At 44.6% G+C, this 15,912-nt stretch overlaps 1 protein-coding gene and 1 long non-coding RNA gene across 3 annotated transcripts; one reads left to right on the top strand and one right to left on the bottom strand.

The window, feature by feature from the left end:
- Positions 1-2,794: 2,794 nt before the first annotated feature.
- Positions 2,795-15,867, top strand: GEM (GTP binding protein overexpressed in skeletal muscle). 2 transcript variants are annotated; one of them, XM_054498677.2, is made up of 5 exons: positions 2,795-3,004; positions 4,704-5,043; positions 12,013-12,089; positions 12,893-13,097; positions 14,534-15,867. In XM_054498677.2, exons 2-5 carry the CDS (start codon positions 4,713-4,715, stop codon positions 14,809-14,811), a joined length of 891 nt encoding a protein of 296 aa, XP_054354652.1. In that variant the 5' UTR covers positions 2,795-3,004; positions 4,704-4,712; the 3' UTR covers positions 14,812-15,867. The 2 variants fall into 2 exon arrangements, with proteins under 2 accessions (XP_054354652.1, XP_054354651.1); XM_054498676.2 differs by having other exon boundaries at positions 2,814-3,119.
- LOC134740024 (uncharacterized) lies at positions 4,703-8,170 on the bottom strand. Its single transcript, XR_010127262.1, has 2 exons — positions 7,222-8,170; positions 4,703-6,635 (listed from the first exon to the last, which is right to left on the bottom strand). It is a non-coding gene; the product is annotated as an uncharacterized LOC134740024 (long non-coding RNA).
- Positions 15,868-15,912: the final 45 nt, after the last annotated feature.

The following is a 15,912-nucleotide window of genomic DNA, read 5'->3' as shown; positions in this document are numbered from 1 at the left end:
GACCCTGGGGTGGTTATTTAACCTCATTCCTCAGCACCTTTCCCCATAGAATATGGGTAACTGCAGGGGTGATGTGGATTAGCTGAGATAGGCATGTATTTTGGTCAGTAAATGTGAGTTATTTTTGTTGCTTTGAATTCTGCCTCTTTGCTGTACTCTTGAGCTACTCATTGTAGCTAGAAACTGAGGAAGCCTACAAATGCTGGCAGAAAGAATATGGAGAGAATAATTCATAGAACAAGAAACAACATTCTGCCAATTTTTCCTCTTCAAAACTTGCCACTTACCCAAATGCCCTGATTCTACCTTTTCTCTCCAGCTCCACACCCTCAGGATGATCCCAGTGAGCTGGAATCTTGGTCGAGGGATCTGGGACTTGGCTAGATGAGATTTGGTGCTCAGATGTGCTTTTTGTGAAGTATAACTATGATTTTTCTCTAAATAATTACTTGAACTTAACTGTCATTTAGTCAAGATTCTTCTTAAGTAGTGTTCTTGTTTGTGTTCCTGTGGCTTCTTGTGAGACAGACAATTTTAAAAATTTAAAAATTGTTCTATTATCCAAACACAACATTGCTGTGTGCCCCCCTTCCCCTTCCCCAGTCCCTGGAGTTCATTTTCTTTTGTATGTTTCACATATGCCAAAGACAAATAGTTCGTAGTAGATATTGCCTAGGTATAGAATTAGTTTTTTTGTTTGTTTGTCTGTTGGTTTCCTTTTTGAGATGGAGTCTTGCTGTGTCGCCCAGGCTGGAGTGCAATGGCACGATCTCAGCTCACTGCAACCTCTGCCTCCCAGGTTCAAGCAATTCTCCTGCCTCAGCCTCCTGAGTAGCTGGGATTACAGGCGTCTGCCACCACGCCCGGCTATTTTTTGGTATTTTTAGTAGAGACAGGGTTTCACTACGTTGGCCAGGCTGGTCTCGAACTCCTGACCTCGTGATCCACCTGCCTCAGCCTCCCAAAGTGCTAGGATTACAGGCATGAGCCACCACGCCTGGCCAGAATTAGGTTCTTATAAATGTGAAGTATTAGATTCTTATCAATGGGCAAAAGTAGAACTGAGGAAGTATATCATATGCCTATAAACTGATTTCTTCTTAGTTTTTACTCCTATGATGTTTCTGTTGAGACCAGTTGACAGAGTAGGAGTGTCAGTATGGAAAAAGCATGGATCATTTTGAAACACGGATTATTCATCAATTACATGTGTTTTAGAATGGAGTCAGTGATATACTCTTGGAGATGATCTCCCCTTCCCCCCATCTCCTCCCCTTTTCCTTTCCCCGCATCTGTAGCCACTTCCTGTCAGCTAAACCCGGAAGAAAAACTTGACAGAAGCAAAGGGCATCCAGAGAATTATGATCCCCAGGTTATAGTTCCAGTTCTGTCATGTCCTAAGCGGTCATCTCCTCTCTGGGTCTCAGGTTTCTTATGCATAAGATAAGTAGGAGATTGGGGCCACAACACCTGAGACTAAAGGAATTCTAAGTTTTCATTACTCTGTGGATTCCACCTTTGCCAGCTTGGGACCTGGCAGGTCTCAGCAGCTGGTCATGTAGCTAATTCTCAAAGCAGATAAATGCCTGCAGGATAACTGTGAATCGACTCTAATCACAGCAGATTCCAGCTGCTTCAATAGATGCTGGTGCCTTTGGCTGCTTCCCGGAGCCACCAGCCAACCCAGAGATGAAGCTGGCTGAAAAAGCGGATATGTTGGAGAGGCCAGCATCATCTCTAAACACAGCGTCTGGGAAATACCCATGTCCCCAGAAAGAGGTCATTGAAATCCTTCACTTGGTGGTGCAGTGCAGAGACTCAGGAAAACCAGGCTTTGAGTCCTGACCCTGCCACTTATACCAGTGGTGTGACCTTGGGCAAGTTCTCTGGCCCTACGTTATCTTCCTCCTCCATACAATGAGGGTAGCAATAGAGCCACCTTGCTCTATGTGGTAAGGATTAAGGTCCCAGGAGGCCTAACAGTACCTACTAAGCAGAGGTCCTCAGAGGTACTTAGTACATGGTAGTAGTAGTTATTATCCTGTACCCTTTGTTCACAGGAGTCTCTTACAGGGGACTTGGGCTCAGTGCTCCTCCCCATGGCCAAGCTGTATTGGCTCATGCCCAAGGCGTAGCCTTGCCAGGGAGCCTGGTACAGAGATGCTGCTGATTGGGATGCTGATTAAATTCCCTGATTGAGGAGCCTCAGCATTCTGGCCCAGAGCAGGAGGGCCAGCAATATTCAGCACAATCTGCTTGGATCCTCAATTAAATTGTTTTCCCAAACTGCCCTTTTCAAGGTCTTGTCCTCTTTCCTCACGTCTTTCTGGCCCCTTCTCTCTGGGTCCTTGCCAGAGAAAGGAAACAAAGCCTTGTGGGGCTCCATCTGCTTCCCCCTATCCAGAAGAAGGTGACAAGGCTGTCTTCCTTGCAGAAGATGTGGTTAAAACAAGCCTTGGCCATTCAAGGTGGCTGCAGTCTCATCCTGGAGGCTAAAGTCTCTGCGCATTCCAGGTTGATTCCTGTTTTCTTGGCAAAACTGAGCTCTCAACTCAAACCTGCCTCTCCCTCCATCCTTTATCCCAACAGCTCGCAAGTGCTTTGCTGGGAAGGACGATTAAGTGTCACTTAGTGTATTTTTCCATTTTCCTGCGTTCATCTGGTAAAAAGAAAATAAAACAAAATAAAGGAGGCCCAGGATTGAACTGTCATTATTTTTTAAATGGAGAGAGAAGGGGTCACATGACTGCGAGTAACTGATTTAGCTAAGTGGCTGCAACTCCGAGTTTGCTGCAGAGCCGCCCCCTCCCGGCGGGGGCGCTGACGTCACGGAAAAGCCCCGCGGCGGGTCGGCTGGGCTGGTTATAAACCCCCGGCCGCGGCGGCTGCAGGCGGCGGGCACGGACGGCAGGCACAGCGCAGCACTCCCCGCTCGTTGGCCCGGGTATCCCAGCGCGGACCCACGCGATACGCTGACGCCCCGACGCCGATCCGGCCGAGCCAAGTAAGGGGGGCGGCCCGGGACGGAGAAGGGAGAGAGTGGGAGTTTCCCAGCCCGCAGAACTTTCGAAGTTGAGAAAAGAACCCCTGGAACGTGCGCTCATCACTGGGATTTTCTGGTAGGGGTCAGAGCTTCAAGTGCAAAGGATGTCGCTTCTCGTCAGCAGGTTCCTTAGTTCAATTCGGTAGAAGGGTCACCTCCTCCTACAGATCTAGTGGTCAGAGAGGGCAGCTCTTAATGATGCTTTATGTATTTGTTGTTTGAATGTTAAGTCTGCCAACTGAGGTGCTGCTTTTGAGACTAAAAAACCGGCTGGTCGTCCTGGTTAGTGGCAAGATGTTGGGGTACGGAGTGTGGGGGTGAGGGTGGGAGAGGAGTGTTTGTGCATCTTGCTGATTGCAATGTGAGTACTTACACTTTGATGCCAGTAGCCGGAAAAACAGACCTCCCGGCTAGGGGAGGCAGTCTGCAAAGGGAAAGTTGTAGAGAAGTTGTTGAATATCATTTAGGGGAGTCTTCAGCCTTCTGATTTGCTTCAAGAAAGGGGTCTGAGAATGGTGGCTCAGGCCTGTGATCTCAGCACTTTGGGAAGCCGAGGCAGGAGGATCACTTGACCCCAGGAGTTTGAGACCAGCCTGGGCAACATAGTGAGACCACCGTCTCTACCAAAAAATAAAAATAAAAATAAAAAAAACTAGTGGACGTGGTAGTGCAGGTCTGTAGTCCCAGCTACTTGGGAGGCTGAAGTGGAAGATCACTTGAGCCTGGGAATTGGAGGCTAGCTACAGTGAGCTATGATCGTGCCACTGCACTCCAGCCTGGGTGACAGAGCAAGACCCTGTCTCAAAAAAGGAATCTGAGTTGAATTAAAGAACTCCTGAGAATGGACGTGGTTTGTTAAGAATGAGGCACTTTCTCTGCAAATTTCATAGGTCTGAACATGAGCAGTTCATTTCTCTGCCAGGGTGTCTAGGTTTGGAGCTGGGATGTTTTAAAAGTGGTATCTGTGGGTAAGAGGGCACAGCTGAGGCATAAACTTTAAACAGAAAATTTTCCCCCTACCCCCAATAATGGCAGGTGGATGCTCTCCAGGCAGCTGGAGAGCATCAAGGCAACTTTACTAAACATGGAAGTTCCAATAAGTGCCTGTCCAGTCCAGCCAGGGTTGCGGTGGGCAGGGGAGGGGAGGGTGATGTCATTGCCACGTGTTTCCCACTGAGGCACAAAACCTGCTGGACACTGGTGCAATTAAGAGCCAAGTTTAGACAAGACCAGCTAACCTGACCAGCTGGTCCCCAGCAACATTAACTTGTTGCTTTTCAAGCCATCTTTGGAGGCTGCTGGTTCTTTCCAGCTGCCTTTGTGCCAGCTCTGAGTGCAGCTCTTCTTTCATCCAAGTCTGCTTTGAGGAAGGGGGAAGCCCATGGGCAGTGGGTGATGTTAACAGTATTTTTTTTCCCATGCAAATGACAGTCTGCCTGAGGAGCTGGTTACTGACAGTGTGGGCAGCGTGTGTGTATGTGTGTGTGTCCAGTTGAAAGCCTGTCTTGTTGGGGTTTGGGGACTGTTTAATTGGTGTTATGTTAGGGATACTTGCTTCTCATCTCATCTAATAAAATATTACTGATGACTGACCATGTATTTGAGCGGAGCTCTCACTTGTGCTTACTAATGCTGCCATCTTGGCTGCTTTGCTCCCCAGGACCCAACGATGACTCTGAATAATGTCACCATGCGCCAGGGCACTGTGGGCATGCAGCCACAGCAGCAGCGCTGGAGCATCCCAGCCGATGGCAGGCATCTGATGGTCCAGAAAGAGCCCCACCAGTACAGCCACCGCAACCGCCATTCTGCTACCCCTGAGGACCACTGCCGCCGAAGCTGGTCCTCTGACTCCACAGACTCAGTCATCTCCTCTGAGTCAGGGAACACCTACTACCGAGTGGTGCTCATAGGGGAGCAGGGGGTGGGCAAGTCCACTCTGGCCAACATCTTTGCAGGTGTGCATGACAGCATGGACAGCGACTGCGAGGTGCTGGGAGGTAGGTGTCCCAGCCCCAGTGGGCTTCTTTCCATCAGGGGTGGCCCAGGAAGAAAGAGCAAGGGTGGATGACTTATATACCTGCAGAGTTGGGAGCTGAAGTTAGGCATTTTGGACAATTGATGGGGGAGCTGAGTCTCCAGAAAAGCCCAAGCACAGGCTCTCGGGGCAAGAAAATGAAAATGCTTGTAGACAGGACCAAAATCTGTTGAACCTGAGCCAGAAAGGGAATTCTTCAGATTCCAATTCTAAATGGGTTGGGGAAGGCTGATTAGAGAGGGCAGAGCCAGAGGGTCAGCGCCCCACCTGACTTCTGCTGACTCTGACTTGAACATTCTTCCTGGAACTCAGTATAGACACAGCCTTTTTCCATGGTCATACCTAAAACAAGCCAGTTGGAAAAGCTGTTGGGATGGCTCAATCAGTTTGCTTCCACCAATATTAGAAACTTTTGTGGGTGTAAAATAGTTCAAAATCTGTATTTGAAATAGTATAATAATTTTTTAAAATGTGAAGTTTAACAATGAAACTTTGTATAGTCTGACAGCTTTTCAAGACAATTTTCCCTGTACAATTTCATCTATTTATTGATTGGGGCCTGGCCTATTTCCAAAACTGTTTTGAGGTGACATTATCTCAAAATGCATGTATTCTTCAGCTAGGGGTAAAGCACAGCCCTATGTTCTGCTAAGTAATATGAGGATCCTGATAGCCAATGCCATCCATAAAGTGTCTTTCAGCCACGGCTTCAGTCTGAGTGTATGCGACCAGGGTAGTTATATGTCCCTATTTGCAGCTACAGAAATAAAGGAAGCACTGCTCAGTGTTTCCCCAAGTCACATGGTCTGTGTTCTGTCGCGACTCACAACTGAATCACAGAGTAGGGAGGTGTCTTAGCGATGACTCAGTTCTCCCCTGCATTGATGCATATTAATGTTATTCCTCACTACCCACAGCCCATCTCATCTGGAGGTTTTATTCTTCCTGACTGTCTCAGTGTCAAGGAGTTCACTGCTTCATGAGGCAGCTCAGGAACTGGGCTATAAATGATGACTCATTGATGTAACATCGATTTCTCTCTTCGCTCCTGGAATCTCACAAGAGTAAAGGGAGAAATAGGGCCAGTGTTGTACAATTGATTCCCTCTTTCTTTGTAAAGGCTGCCAGGTGACTTGCTAGGAAAGAGAAACGGGAGGAAGGGGCTAACATTTAGAGTGAATGTTTGCAATGGGAGAGGCACTTTGTTAGGTGCCTTATATTTGCTGCTGTTTATTTTGGTCTTCACAAAGTTCTTGTACTGATAAGTAAACTAAGTCTCAGGGAGATCAAAAGCCTTATCCAGAATCACCCAATAAGGAAGGTGGATTTAGAATTTGGGGTTTTATAATCTTAGTTCAGTTCATTTTACCATTTCTGGGGAACTTGCTATGTGCCAGGCACTGTGTTAAGTACTTCCCACACATGTTTTTGATAATACTTGAATCAATCTGGCATTAATATACCTATTTTACAGGTGAAGAAATGGAGGCTCACAAAGTCAAGTGACTTTCCCGGGGTGAAAAAACTAGTACATGGTATGACCAGGATTCAAATCTAGTTGTGATTGAACCCAAATCCTGTGTCTTTTCATGGCCCCCTGCAGCCCCAGGATTTAGCTTCCAAATACTAAGTATGACAGCGCATTGGGCATTAGCCACACACCTGGCTCTGTCCTAAGCTCTGGGATACAAGGTGATGGATGAGGTATACCATGCCCCCTCGTAATGAGCTAAGTGTCAGTTGCTATGTTGCAGAGCAGGGTCACATTAACTAATACTTTAAGCAGTAACAATACAGTGCTTTGGGCGTTGAAATAAGGAAGAGATGGACTGGGAGTTGTTTTTTGTTTTTAAGAGGGAAGAATTGAAAAAAGTTAGTGGATAGTAGACTTTCAAAAATGTTTATCCATTAGAATGGAGTTGTATGTATCCAGAGGGTAATATTCCCGTAGGCGTAAAATGTTAAGAAGACTGACTCATACCTGGAATTTGGAAAGGTAGCCTTCCCAGATATTTTGGGAACTTCTTTGTTGAGAGAGAGAGAGAGATGCCCAATATGACAGCACATTGGGCATCAGGCATATGGCTGATCCTGGGGCCGCAGGGGACCATGAAAAGACGCAGGATTTGGGTTCAATCACAAGAGAGAAAGGGAATCCTTTCCCTAGCTTCTTACACAGAGAATCTGTAGGACCTGCTGGAATCACTAGTTGGCTTTGTTTCCCAAGAGGAAGGTTTTCTAAGGCACACCCCTACATTTTTTTTAAAAATCAACATTCACTATAAGAAAAAAAATTGACATAATATTCTCATAGTGATTTCTCCTAATAAAGATGGATATTGTTACAGTTACACTGCAGTGATCTTATGACTCTCTGTATACACTGAATGCCATTCATTCATTCATTCATTCATTCATTCCTAAGAAGTTACTGAATGTATAGCACAGAGCTTGGTGAGGCACTCTGGAGACACGGCAAAGAGTCATGGGGCTTCTTCTGCGGAGATGCTCAGTATGCAATGGAGCATAATGTATACACCAAGTAGAAATTGAGATAGGATGTGGGTAAATGTCTTGAAAGTGGTGTAAGGAGAGTGCTGTGGGAATTCAGAGGCGAAAAGATTACCTCTGACTGTGGATTTAAGAGCTTCATGGTTGGCCGGGCATGGTGGCTCACGCCTGTAATCCCAACACTTTGGGAGGCCGAGGCAGGTGGATCACCTGAGGTCAGGAGTTCAAGACCAGCCTGGCCAACGTGGTAAAACCCCATCTCTACTAAAAATACAAAAAATTAGCCAGGCGTGGTGGCACGTGCCTGTAATCCCAGCTACTCTGGAGGTTGAGGCAGGCGAGTCGCTTGAACCCGGGAGGTGGAGGTTGCAGTGAGTCAAGATCTCGCCATTGCACTCCAGCCTGGGCAACAAAAGTGAAACTCCATCTCAAAAATAAAATAAAATAAAATAAAATAAAATAAAATAAAATAAAATAAAATAAATAAAAGCTTCATGGAAGAGATGGTCTCTGAACTAGACCCTAGGGACAACTAGGATTTGGAAGCCCTGAGCTAGGTGGGAAGGCACACCACACATATACAGCAAAGTACAGAAGTCTCATTGGGCTTGGGGTTTGATGAATAGGTTTAGACACAGCTCTGACACTGACTTGCCGGGTGCTCTTGGACAAGCCACTTAGCCCCCTCAAGCTGCCTCATTAGTGTAATTGGGGTAATACCTCCTTCATAGGTGTTACGAGGATTAAAGGAGATAACATGTTGAGCATGGAGTATGGTGCCTGGCACATAGTAAGTACGAAATGAGCATTAGTTAGAGCTGATTCTGAATCTACCATTTCCTTTTGATGTGCTTATCTTTCAAAAGTGATGGTTTCCTTGCTTGTGGCCCCTGTCCACTTTGGCCACCGTTGGCTGGGGTCCGTGGAGCTGTGCAGAGGGGACCGGGGCCAGTAGAGTAGAGGACAGTATTTGTAGAGCAGGCATTTCTTCCAAGGTTCCTTGGGATCCCCTGAGCTATGAAAGCTGGAAGCAGTTGAAAGTTTTCAGGGAGAGGGATGCTGGAGTCTCAGAACTTTAGAGGTGCTGCAGGAGTCGGTTCTGGCAGTGAGAGAACACTTGGGTGGGTTTCACACACACACAGCACTTGAGCCAGTCTTGGGCAGAAGGGGCCTCGCTTCTAAGCACAAGGAGTGTTAATGAAAAAATTATTAACATGGTAAGGAAGACCTTATTCAGGGCCATTGCAGTAGGCATCCCAATAGTGGGGAGAGATGGGGCTCAACTCCAAATACAAGAAGAACAAGTGGGCACTTGGCCAAGGAGCAGGTGGGAGGGGGTCAGAGGATGGAAAATTACTAAGAGGAGATGTCAAGGTTAGGGGGATTCTTGCTGAAGTCAGGCCAAGGACTTAGACTATCAGAGGTGGTGGGTGAGGAATTTGATCAGATATTGAAGGTGGGGGATTCTCACTAAACTGACAGCAGGATTCTTGCTAAAGCTGAATTCTGCCAAGATGGAAACGGAAGCCCAGGGAGAGGCCAGGGAGAGAAGAGGATTCAGAGGAGCCTGACTAAAGTTTGGTCAAGGAGAGAGTCTGTCAGGGGGATCAAATGAGGAAAGACAAACTGGTCTAGAGAAAGTGGCTACTGACCACCATCACCCCTTATAGAACCTCTGTCTGTCCCCATCAGCATGAGTTCTCTTGCTACATAGAGTGTGCACAGACACCCCAGCTTTCTTCCAGTGCACTGGAGAAGTAGGGGTGTCTCCAGACCCAGATTACGGAAAAGCCTCACAGAGGCTAATCAGTATCCAAACCTTTCTCCACACCTTTACTGGAAGCAAATTTCAAAGAGCTCTCCTAGAGTCTGGTATTCTTTTCCTTCCTTCTTCTCACCTGATTAGCACTTGAAAAGGATAAAAGATGAGCTGAGCAACTTAGATGAAGAGAAATCTGGAGCTCTGGTTACTCCCAGGCTTGCACCTGATTAGGGGAGAGCCTTCAGTGGGGATGCCATGTGTGCTGGAAGGGTCCTGGTGCACACAGCCAGAGGCCATATCTAAACTCATGTACTGGAGTGGGAGGGGTAAAGGAGGGAGCACACGTGCTGAGCAGGGAGGAGATGGATTGTTTTAGCCTCCCAGGCCTCCAACACAGTAATTTTCAGGCAAAGGTAAGATCAGACAGAATGATCCTGTCAGGAAGCTTCTAGAACGGGAAAGCATCGTGTTTTTACTTTCATGGCTGTGATCCTTAGTCCACTTTTTCTCTAGACTTGTTCTGATATCTCTTAAGCCAGGGAAAGTTGGGTTTTCCTTTTCCATCAGCGATTGGAACACAGTATGTTTCTATTTGAATGACTGGGCACTCAAGCGAGTCCCCTGTACCTGAGTGGTGGGCTGAGAAAGTTCCTCCGTCATTGAAGGAGTTGTCTGAGTACAGGGAGGGGTTTTAGAGAAGAGCTAAGAACCCTGTGGTGGGAAGCAGCAGTCAGGCCATCCCCGCTCTGTGCTGCCCAGGCTCTGACAGTCTCCCTTGCATTGTCTAATTTGCATGTTGAGGTTGTGAGGTTCTACCCCGGGTAATCCAAACAGTCCCACTGTGATCTCATTCCTTCTGCATATTGTGAGCAGGCACACAATGGGCGAGACAGAGTTTTAATTCCCCAAGGGCAAACACTTACTGATTAGAAGAATGATGCTGTGGGAGGTGGGGAAACTCACAGAAAGACAGGGCCATCCCTGGTTAACTCTCTTCTTATTTGTCCAACTTTTCCTTCTTTAAGGAAGGGAAACCTCTCCTGATTCCAGTTCTTAAGATGATGAAGCATTAAACCAGGAGCAGTATTTTTCATAAACCACTCGCCATTGTAAAACAGGAAGTGCCCTGGTTCCAACGTAGCTCTCTTAAGCTAGGATTTATCTGTAGGGAGGAAGTGCTGAGTATGGCAAGAACCAGCTTCCTTCACCTGAAGAAGTGATAATGGCTAACACTGACTGAGTTTCTACTTTGTGCCCAGGCTTAATATAGGTAATTGTCATATAGCCCTAAAGTGTGAGTACTATTATCAATCCCATTGCACAGATGAAGAAAACTGAGGCTCAGAGAGCCTAAGTTGCGTAGACCCCCAGAGTTCATAAGGGATGGCACCTGGATTTGAATTCAGGTTTGCTTGTTTTCGCAGCCACAATGCTATATTTATCATTTGTTCACTGCACAAACTTTATCGTGCAATGTATGTGCTGGGGGACACAGTGAACAGCATAGATGCAAATGTCTGCCCTAACATTACGAGAGGGGCAGGAGGGACAGAAAATAATAGAATAAGTAAGTTAAATGTGTTGTATGTTAGGTGGCAATAAGTGAGATGGAGAAACATAAAGCAGAGAAGGAATATTGTGGGATAGAAGTGTTGCAATTTTAAATGGATAGCCAGGAAGCACCTCCCCAAGAGAGAGGTAAGGGAACAGGCGTTGTGGGTATTTGAGGGAAAAGATTCTAGACAAAAAGAACCAGAAGAAAAATGATAAATCATTATGAAAGTCATAATTTTCAAAAGATGAAATTCAAAACAGGAAACCTCATTGTGAAAATAGAGTGGGGATGGGCTCAATGGTATTGGGATGAGAGAAATCACACTTGCAAATCCTACTGTACCCCTTTTCTACACCTGCCCCCCATGGATTTTCCAGGCTGGAACTGCTTTGGCCCATTGTACTGTACTGTGTTCACCCTTCACCTACACACGATCTGGGCTCGAGTGCAGGGAGGAAAGTTTCCACTACCAAGTAGAGCTGGAGGCTGCATTTCTGTTATACTCAAGATGGAAAAACAAGCCCATTTATTCCTAGGGAACAGCGTTTTTTTTTTAAAAAAAGAAGAAAACTACAGCCAAAACTGGGAGAGTCTCAAGATTCATTCTTGCCCTTGTCCAAAGAGGAGCAATGTCTCTGAGCCCAAAGCTCCTGAAATTGCTAGTGAGTGTTCAGTAACTACCCACTGAAAGGTATAAAGGACTTATGAAAATGTGGCTTACAGTTTCACTGGGTGGTTAATGTTTCCTCATAGCATTACCCATTGAATCTGAGTCAAAAGCTCTTAAGTAAGTTTATCCTCATAAATGATTTTCCCATACAAAAGGTCCAGGAATGATGCAAACAAATGCCTTTTACTCCATGTGGTTTAGTGATACATGTTCGAGAGAGACTTTCTGCTGGATAAGGACTGGAGGAATTACATGTAGAATGTTGTTGAAGGTGACAAAAAATAGTAATTTGCCTTTGAAAATATCTGTATACTTACATAATTAATTGCATATTCAGTAAATTTATGTTCTAGCACAATTTCCTACCTCACGCTCTTATGGAGAAGTGTTGCATATTCGCCTGACTCCAATATCTTTGTTCTTTCTTTTCTAGAAGATACATATGAACGAACCCTGATGGTTGATGGGGAAAGTGCAACGATTATACTCCTGGATATGTGGGAAAATAAGGTATGCATAGCCTGTAGCTCTCTAAATTCCTTCAGAGCTTTCCTTTCAACACGCTGTTTGGTGCAAGGGTGACCTTGTCCTATATAGTGGGTGTTCCAGATGAGGTGGGCTCATTTTCTTGATTAAAATCATACTTCTGAAGAATGAGACTGTTCTAAGGAACAGGTTGTTCACAAATGAGTTCTGAATAACAAGCAAGTTGTAGTGACTTGCCTTTAGTTCTATTAAAAAACACACCCAAAAAGTTTATTTGTTTTAGGGAAAATACAAACAGGCATGGACAGTTATTTTAAATAACATACATCCATCTCATATGAAGTTGAGATTCTCAATACTAGTCTTCAACATTGGCTTTGTAAAGATTTTAAAAAGCTTCAGAACCTATGTGCTAGACTTCTGTTTATTGAAAACCATCCTAGTCCCACAAAAGTGTTCTTAATCTCATCACTTGGAAAAGGCAAAAGGGAGTTTTTGGGAAGTCAGAAAAGGCTCATTTTTGGTAGATTAAATAGAAATTGGAAATGCTGTTTGGCAGAGTAGTTGTGTAATTTATCAAATCAAACTGTAGAAGATACTGAAAAGTGAAAACTTTTTGGCATAAATACTGGACAGGCTAGCAATCTTTACAGCCGCCAGATATCTTATAGGCATGGAAGACCAATGCTTTTAGGGAGTTGGAAGCGATTTTCTTCATTTCTCCTATCAGCAAGTGTACTTTAGGATACACATATTGTTTCTTTGCAAACTGATGCTTTATTCCCCAGGCCTAACTGAACTCACAGAAGATCTTATTGTTTCATTAGGGGGAAAATGAATGGCTCCATGACCACTGCATGCAGGTCGGGGACGCATACCTGATTGTCTACTCAATCACAGACCGAGCGAGCTTCGAGAAGGCATCTGAGCTGCGAATCCAGCTCCGCAGGGCCCGGCAGACAGAGGACATTCCCATAATTTTGGTTGGCAACAAAAGTGACTTAGTGCGGTGCCGGGAAGTGTCTGTATCAGGTAAGAGGAGCAGAGCCAATACTGTAGAAACAATCACTGGATCACATGTGTTTTCCTTCAGAGATGGGTTCTTCCCTCCTTCCACGAGGCTGGATCTAGGAACTCATTAAGATGCTATATGAAATTTTAGGTGTGTTTCTCAGACTCCTACAGTCCCAGTGGGTCTCCTCCACACTAGTTGTTCTCCCTTGTCCATCTGATCTACCTGCAGGATGCTAATCTTCCCGCTTTTAAGGAGTTTCCTAGAATTCCCAAGAGTACAGGGAAATGAAAGTAGCATCTTCATGCAAGGAGGATAAGGGAACTCTGATTTAGGGGAACTGTGAGAAAGAGTTTCATTGAGGAAAAAGAATTCTACTCTGGCTGACTCTGGTTCCTGTGAGCCCTAGAAACACTGTCCTACTCTCCTACTCCCCATCCCTGGCTTCTGAAATTTCATTTGAGGCATCAGTCTGATGGGGTCACATATCCTTCTTCATACTTAGCTCAGAGAAAATCTCTATCTGCTGAGTAGGCAGATACTCAAGTGCTTTTACAGCCCTTGAGATTTTACTGGGCTAATTCAGATTTGATCCCTGGTACAATTATAAAACTAAAATACTACATTGCCAGGCCCTGCTCAGGAGGAAAGACACCTGATAAAGACAATGTACACACTAGTTTGGGAATGTCTTCCTACTAGGACATGACTGTCTACAGTAATCATTTTTTTTCCAAACCAAAACTTGATGCATGGTCATTGAACACAATGAAATACTTGAAATTGAGACTGCCCCAGAAAAGCTTGTATAATTTAACTGTATTACACATTTGTAAAATTCTCAATTTTTTCCCAAGATATCTCATTATTGCTTTATTTTTATTTTTATTTTAAAAGAGAGGAAAGCTAAGCAGTAGAATTCTTATTTCCAATTCTGGAAACTGGGTCAGGAGAAAGAGTTGAGTATGGGCTTGAGAACTGAGTGGACCTAGCTTCACTGCCACTTACAGGCTGTGTGAACTTCACCTGCAGAGGAGACTCCCCTCGGTTTCTTCATGTATTTGACAGGGATAATAATGTATTTTCCAAGATTGTTGTGGACATTGAAAACAGTGTTTATAAAGAACTTAGCCTTATTCTTGGCACATTGTAAGTCTTCAGTAAATTAAGGGTATGGCTTTTACTGTTATAAGTAATATCACTATATTTGATGAAATGGGACCTTCAGACAGTGGATTTATGGGGGATCAGATCTAAAGCCCATCTCCCTTACTTGCAGGGATCCTCCAGTGAGAATTTTCTATTCATGCCCTGGGAGGGCCCGTGCCGCAGCAGCATCCTCTATCCACTGCATATACAGCTGACTTAGTGTTACCTCGAAGAACCGTCCAGCTTGACTGTGTGCTATGTGAGACTGTGCTCCACAGTCCCTCTGACCTCTTTCTTTCCTTCCCAGAAGGGAGAGCCTGTGCAGTGGTGTTTGACTGCAAGTTCATCGAGACCTCTGCGGCTGTCCAGCACAACGTGAAGGAGCTGTTTGAGGGCATCGTGCGACAGGTGCGCCTTCGGCGGGACAGCAAGGAGAAGAACGAACGGCGGCTGGCCTACCAGAAAAGGAAGGAGAGCATGCCCAGGAAAGCCAGGCGCTTCTGGGGCAAGATTGTGGCCAAAAACAACAAGAATATGGCCTTCAAGCTCAAGTCCAAATCCTGCCATGACCTCTCTGTACTCTAGGAACCCAGGGTCACCCAGATGTCCCTTTGATGGCCGTTGTTGAAGGCCATTGGGACCAATAATCTATATTAGATTGAATACTTAAGTTAGATGTGGTTTCCCCCATTGTAGCAGGGAGCTAGCGTATTAGCCTTGTGGGCAACATGATGCATGGGAAATGAAAGATTTTTGTAAAAAGTCAGTATTTATTTCCAGGAAAAGTCTGACCTTGCTATTTGAACACCCAAGACTCTTTCGAGGAAGTGTTTGGTGTTCACAGGTGTTTCTTCTCTTTTGGATGGTAGAGAAGTAAAGCTTACAAAGAATGCCTAGAACAAGAACTTTTCATCATTAAAAATTTTGCCCAGTGTTCTGATATGTGACTTTGAGGCCAATGGGTCATAAACAAATATAAGAAAGCTGTCAATGAGTTTCTTCAAAGGAGGGAAAACTTTCTACGAATCTAAGATCCATGGAGCTAGAATTGTAGAACTAGGCTCATCAGAATTGTGACTATTATTGCTCCATCAAACTGTGAAAAGAAATGATGTGGACCTTGCTGGAAACGAAGGCTTAGCGAACAATTTTTGTTCAATGCCCACCGAGACATGTAGAATTGGGAACTGATACATGTATCCCTTATAGGCTCAAAAATTATATCTTACAATTTCTTATTTAGGGGGAAATTATTTGAATCAGATTCTATTTAGTCAAATCACCTTTTATGTTTATTATTTTTGAATTCATGGAGCCATCATAAAAATATTTTTGAAATCAGAATTATTGATACCCTGTAGTGCAAAATGTCAATTTTTAATGTATAATCAGAAGTCTGAATTTTTATAAAACATATAGCATAAAAACTTCCAGTACTTTGGTTGACCCTTGTACGTCACAGCTCTGCTCTATTTATTATTATTTTGCAAAATAACCATTTTAACATTTGATAAGGCATATTTATGAACATATTTCTTAATAAGAAAAATATCCATTTTATTACCATTTTCTATCTTTTTCAAAATATGCAAGTTTTTACCTATATGTCTTATAATAAAAGAAATAAAATATTTGAAAAAAGGCATTCTTGATTGATTTTCCTCCCCAAACAAGATGATTAGGATT

Source organism: Pongo pygmaeus, chromosome 7 (genome assembly GCF_028885625.2).
Source record: "Pongo pygmaeus isolate AG05252 chromosome 7, NHGRI_mPonPyg2-v2.0_pri, whole genome shotgun sequence".
Classification (NCBI taxonomy): Eukaryota; Metazoa; Chordata; class Mammalia; order Primates; family Hominidae; genus Pongo; species Pongo pygmaeus.
This window is presented reverse-complemented; position numbering and strand designations above follow the sequence as displayed.

Bases quoted from the DNA above. Each gene is read 5' to 3' on its own strand.
- GEM (XM_054498677.2), top strand. From the start codon at position 4,713: ATGACTCTGAATAATGTCACCATGCGCCAGGGCACTGTGGGCATGCAG. The intron at 12,090-12,892 runs GTATGCATAGCC...TTGTTTCATTAG, and splicing joins TGGATATGTGGGAAAATAAG to GGGGAAAATGAATGGCTCCA. The intron at 13,098-14,533 runs GTAAGAGGAGCA...TTTCCTTCCCAG, and splicing joins CCGGGAAGTGTCTGTATCAG to AAGGGAGAGCCTGTGCAGTG.